General features: G+C 43.5%; 1 protein-coding gene across 1 annotated transcript; it reads left to right on the top strand.

Moving 5' to 3' along the window:
• Positions 1-2,427: 2,427 nt before the first annotated feature.
• LOC122647851 lies at positions 2,428-4,391 on the top strand (the record flags this gene model as incomplete). Its single annotated transcript, XM_043841154.1, has 2 exons — positions 2,428-3,229; positions 3,526-4,391. Coding segments are annotated over exons 1-2 (1,668 nt in total), but the record flags the coding sequence as incomplete, so codon positions are not given.
• Positions 4,392-6,465: the final 2,074 nt, after the last annotated feature.

Genomic DNA, 6,465 nt, shown 5'->3' with positions numbered 1-6,465 from the left:
CTCCATTATGGAGATACTTCCAATTTGAAATGAAAGAGTCAAAAACAGCAGCACAATTCTCTGTTTTCACCTTAGTCTCAAGAAGAATAGCTAATTTTGCATTATTATCCAGAATCACTTTCCTAACCCCATGCTTCTTTGTAGGGGCATTCATGCCCCTAATGTTCCAGGAAATGCAATTCATCAAAGATGATGGGCTGCCATATCAGTCCCACCCTTAATGGGTCCCTCTATTCTCATGCCCAGCCCTTCCTTTACAGGAATTCGTTGAGGCTGGAATTTTGTACTGCTTCCACCAGGCCGGTTAAATAAAGAAGAGCTAATAGAATTAGAAAAACCCATACCTCTGTCCAAGGGTCCTTGGCTGGCCCGGTTCTCCGCTGCCACCTTCTTTAATCTTTCAAAATTAGCTGAAGGTTTGTTGGCCAGACTAGCTCCCTTGCCTTTTAAAGACAGCATCTCTTCACCACTTTTATTTCCTTCTAAATTGGTATTATCCTTTTGCGCATCAGGTGCACCTTCTTTCCTTCCCAATGGAGACAGCCTTGAGCTACAATCCAATGGATTTGCCAATGCCAGCTCCCCCTTAGAAGATACAGAATATGCCCCTTTAATTTCTCCATCTTCCAAGCACAACGCACTAGGTGTCTTCTCAATATGGGAAGTGGGAAGATTTGAATTTAAACTTTGACCAGCAGCATTTAATTGTGGCATTTCCTCCATAATATCTCCAGCAGATCCGCCAATCTGATTATTCAAGGAAAATCCCCCAACCACCTCCTCTCCCAAATTTGGAAGGGTAGATAACGGCTGGGGAGAAGAATTTTCTCCTTCCATATTTGAATCCTCCAACAGTTCGTTACCTAAGAGAATGGCACAAGACTCTGGATCCAGCATCAAATCATCAGGATCATAATGCACCTCCTCCGGAAGATGTTCCAACAGGGCAAAAGCATTAGACTGTGAAATATCCTTAGTACTAGACTTACCTTCAAGAATTAACTCAGATTTCTTCAAAACCTTCTTGCCAAAGTTGGCGCCTTGACCCAAGGAATTGAGATCTCCTCCTTTATTCTTGCGAGAACTATGGGAATCCAAATTTGAATTTGAATTTGAATTACCAATTCCAGTCTCCTCGGCCGGCAAGTCAGCCTCCTTTCCGGCCACAGTTGCAGCTTCTTTCCCGGCAGCACCCTTCACCCGCCATTCTTGCTTGGTTCTCGAGGATTTTTGATCAGGCTTACGGCTGCCAGACTTGCATGCATCAATCATATGCCCAAAGACCTTACAATGCACACAAAGAGGGGGCTTCCAATCATAAACCACTCGTTGATTGAAGACAAAACCACCATCACCATAAACTGGAACGGACAGAGGCAGCTCTTTGTTGGCAGAAACCTCCACACACAAACGAGCGTAGGACAATCTCTCCATGGACCTTGTCATCTTGTCCGTAACAATAGGCTTCCCAATGACACTCCCAATAGAACTAAGAGCTTCAGAAGACCAGAAATGAAAAGGGAGATTGGGAAGAGAAACCCATACCGGGACAGAACATAAATCCACCCTCTCTAAGCAAACATCTGGACTCCAAGGACGCAGGATCATCGGCCTTCTTTGAACATACCAAGGTCCCCCTTCAAGAACTTTAGTTTTGTCATCTTCAAGATTAAAGCGAAATATAAAAATTCCACTCTCTAATAAGTTAACATCAACATGCCCTACAATCTTCCATTGCTTCAGGAGCATATCCCTTGTAAAGGTAAAACTAGGCCGACCACCAATGAAGTGCCCCATTAGGGTGTTCTTCCATTTATCAAGACCTTTTTTAATAATCTCATCCGGACACTTTGCAGCCAAAGTCCCACCAATCTCCTCAGGCTCAACATAAGACAACTTCAACCCATCACCAAAAATCGAAGAAGAAGAGGAAGAAAAGAGGGCAGACCATGGAACCCCAACCTTCTTCGGGTATGACTAATTCAACCCACCTGAAATATCATCCTTTTGCTGTAAAAAAACACCAGAATCAGCACCGCTCACCGAACCACAAGAAGGCTCACCAAGAAGCAGCACCCTATTCCCGTCACCCTCACCTTGCAGCGCCGGAACCTTGCCCACACCTTCAACACTCCCTGCAGACCAGCCAAGAGCTGGCCAAGCACCACCATCACCATCACAACCCGAACCTCCAAAAGCAGCCACTTCAACAGCCCCCACACCCGAGCCAACTTCCTCCCCAACCCCAGCATTCCTCTCACCCGAACTGTGAAGAGGAAGGAGACCATTACCTACAACTAATGGCCTGCCGGCCATCACCAAGAGAACACACCAAGATCCTCACTCCCAAAATCCCTTCGAATCGATACCTTCCATAAAGCCTATGACTCCTTGAGCAGGGACTTTCTATTTGGAGTGATGCAAAGAATGGGCTTCACAGGGAAATTCCTTGGATGGGTTAAGGCTTGTGTTACCACACCCATGTTCTCCGTTCTCATTAATGGCAGCCCCACAGGTTACTTCAAGGGAGATAGAGGTATCAGGCAAGGTGACCCGCTCTCTCCTTATTTGTTCACTATTCCCATGGAAGCTTTTTCAGGAATTATACGAAGGCTGGAAGTAGATGGTCAAATCAAATTGCTGCCTAGATGTAAAGCTCTACATCTTTCTCACCTTATATTTGCGGATGACCTAATGATCTTTGTGAAGGCCAATTGCGAATCTGTTTTGGCTAGTTTGGGGGGTCTTGACGAGTTTGCAGGTCTTTCAGGGCTGCATCTCAATAGATCTAAGTCCTCTATTATTGTAGGGGGCCTAACCCAAACTAGTAGTATGGAACTTTCGGAATTAATGGGTTTCTCTGAGACCACTCTCCCTATCAGGTACCTCGGCGTCCCTCTTGTCTCGGGCAGGCTGTCCTTGAAAGATTGCAGTCCTATTTTAGATTTGGTTAGAAGGAAATTGGAAGGATGGAAAGCCAGGTTTTTATCTTATGCTGGGCGTCTCCAACTTATCTCTTCTGTGCTCCAAGGATGCTACATTTACTGGGCTGGTATTTTTGGGCTGCCAGGTAACCTTATCTCACAGCTTGAGTCCATGTTTTTTAATTTCCTTTGGTCAAGCCCCTCGCTTGAAAGGAAAATGCACTTCATCTCTTGCGATGCGGTCTGCAAGCCTAAAACTGAAGGAGGTCTTGGGCTTAAGCGTGTTAAGGAGATGAATGTGGCTGGTATTATGAAGCAAATCTGGTGGATTGCCTCCAAGCAAAACCGACTTTGGGTGCATTGGGTCCAGCAGAGGTACCTCAAGCAGGAATCGCTTTGGACAGTTAAGGTGTTGCAAAATTGCTCTTGGGTTTGGAGGAAAGTTTTGAAATATAGAGATAAGGCATTGCCTTTAATTAATACCTTCATTGGCAATGGCAGATCCACCAAACTTTGGCTCGATAAGTGGCACACAGAGGGAGTCCTTTTAATAGGTTTGGTAGTAGGATTTGCTATGATGCGGGATCTTATGCGCTTGCAGCCCATCATGCACTTGTCAAGGAAATTGTTCGGGATGGAGACTGGCTGCCTGGCCCTTCAACCTCTTTTGACCTTATTGATGTGTGGAGAGCCCTCCCCTCCATTGATAAGTTGCATGGTGACAACCCGGATTTGGTAGTATGGACTGGCAATCCGACAGGTATCTTTTCAACCAAATCGGCTTGGAATGCCACCCGTGTGAAGGCCAACCTCGTGGATTGGAGTGAAGCAGTTTGGTTTGAAGGCAGCATTAAGTCCCACTCTTTTGTTTCTTGGAGGTGTCTGGTCGATGCTCTCCCCACTAGGGATAATCTTCTTCACAGGGGGATCCCGGTTCAACATAGTTGTGAGTTTTGTTGGGCTGGTATTGAGAGCAAAAACCATATTTTCTTTGCTTGCCCTTTTTCCATTGATATTTGGAGGAGGATCTTTGGTATGTGTTCTCTTCATGGACAGGCTCCCATGAACATATTTGATGCTGCCATTTGGGTTCGGTATGCGGCAGGAAGAGCGGGGAGCTTAGGTGTGGTTTTAAAGCTTGCATTTTGTGCCACTGTCAAGCATATTTGGTTTGAAAGAAATTTCAGAATTTTTTGGCAAAAGGCTAGATCTAAGGATCAAATTGTGGAAGCTATCAAGGGGGATGTTAGGACTATAGTCACATCTGGTTCTTTGAGTGGGGATCCTACTGCTAATTCCCACATTGCTTCGGCCTGGAACTTGCAAGTTCATTGGGCTATTAGGATGCCGAGACCATGCTCGTGGTTCTTACCTCCTAACAATTTGTGGTCCCTTCACTGTGATGGTTCGCTGTCCGATGGTAGAGCTGCTTTTGGTGGAGTGATTCGTAATGCGATTGGACAACCTGTAGCTGCATTTGCTAACCAAGGGCTGGAACTTTGCATTCTCTCCATGGAGCTGGCTGCTATACATAGAGGCATCTCCCTTTGCATAGAGAGAGGAATCCTTGATGTTTCTATCAGATCTGATTCCAAGTTGGCGATTGACACTATTTCTGGCAAGGTTGTAGGACCTTGGAAAGTACAACCTCTCAAGAGTAGAATCCTTGCTTTGGCAAATGATTTGAGAATGAAAGAATTCACCCATGTTTGGAGAGAACAAAATCGACAAGCAGATTTTATGTGCAGTCCCTTGCGACTCACATGGGGTAGTTTGGGATCCTGGAGATTTCCCCCCTGCCCTTATTGACTACCTTAAGTAGGACTCAGATTTTGTCACTTATTACAGGCCGTAGCCTTTTTGGCTCGGTTCTTGTTTGATGGAGCCTGTCCCATCGTGCTTTGGGTTCTCTTCCCCTTGTCGGGTTCTAAGAGAATGCCTTCTTTTGTAGTCTTTTCCTCCTTTTCTAATACAATCTTCTTACTTATCGAAAAAAAAAAAAAAAAAACTGCCCCCAAAAAACCCCAAATGACCCACCTAGTCTGGTTTAAACTAACAAGAAACATATGCTGAAATATGAATCGATTCGAAGGTCACAACCCTTAACATCACATCCACATGTCTAATAAGAGATAAGGACACTTTTTGAAAAATTCCAAACCCAAAAAAGTACAGAAATGCCCCCAAATAACTCCAAACGACCCACAAGGTCTGGTTCGAACCGGAAATGAACATATGTCAAAATACGTATTGATTCAAAGGTCACGACCATCAACATCGCATCCACACACCTAATAAGAGATAATGACACTTTTAGGAGAATCCCAAACCCCTAAAAGTATAGAATTGCCCCCAAAAAACTCCAAACGACCCACCCAGTCTGGTTTATACTAACAATGAACATATGCCGAAATAGGTATCGATTCGAAGGTCACAACCCTTAACATCACATACACACTTCTAATAGGGGATAAGGACACCTTTTAGAAAATTCCAAACCCAAAAACTTACAGCAATGTCCCCAAATAACCCCAAACGACCCACCCGATTTGATTTAAACCGAAAATGAACAGATGCAAAAATTGGTATCGATTCGAAGGTCACAACCCTCAACATCGCATCCACACGTCTAATAAGTGATAAGGACAATTTTTAGAAAATCCAAACCAAAAAAAGTACAAAAATGCCCCCAAATAACCCCAAACAACACACCCGGTCTAATTCAAACAAAAAATCAACATATGTCAAAACTGGTATCGATTCGAAGGTCACGACCCTCAACACCGTATCCACACGTCTAATAAGATAAAAGGACAATTTCTTGAAAATACAAAACCCAAAAAAGTTCAAAAATGCCCCCAAATAACCCTAAACGACGCACCCGATCTGGTTTAAATCGAAAATGAACATATGTCAAAATAGGAATCGATTCAAAGGTCACTACGCTCAACATAGCATCCACAATTCTAATAAGAGATAAGGACAATTTTTAGAGAATCCCAAAACCATAAAATTACAAAAAAAGCCCCCAAATAACCCCCAATGACCCTCCCGGTCTAGTTTAAACAAAAAATCAATATATGTCGAAACAGGTATTGATTCGAAGGTCATGACCCTCAACATCACATCCACACGTCTAATAAAGGATAAGGAAAATTTTTATAAAATACCAAACCCAAAAATGTACAGAAATGCCCCCAAGTAACCCAAAACGACGCACTCAGTCTGGTTTAAATCGAAAATGAACATATGTTGAAATAGGTATCGATTCGAAGGTCACGACCCTCAACATCGTATCCACACGTCTAATAAGAGAAAAGGAAAATTTTTTGAAAATACCAAACCCAAAAAAGTACAAAAATGCCACCAAATAACTCCAAACGACCCACCCGGTCTGGATTAAATCGAAAGTTAACATATGTCGAAATAGTTATCGATTCGAAGGTCAAAACCCTCAACATCGCATCCACACGTCTAATAAGAGATAAGGACACTTTTTAGAAAAACCCAAACCAAAAAAAGTACAAAAATGCGCCCAAAT

Source organism: Telopea speciosissima, unplaced genomic scaffold, assembly GCF_018873765.1.
Source record: "Telopea speciosissima isolate NSW1024214 ecotype Mountain lineage unplaced genomic scaffold, Tspe_v1 Tspe_v1.0227, whole genome shotgun sequence".
Lineage (NCBI taxonomy): Eukaryota > Viridiplantae > Streptophyta > Magnoliopsida > Proteales > Proteaceae > Telopea > Telopea speciosissima.
The sequence above is the reverse complement of the archived record's forward strand: the minus strand, read 5'-3'. Positions and strand labels throughout refer to the sequence as shown.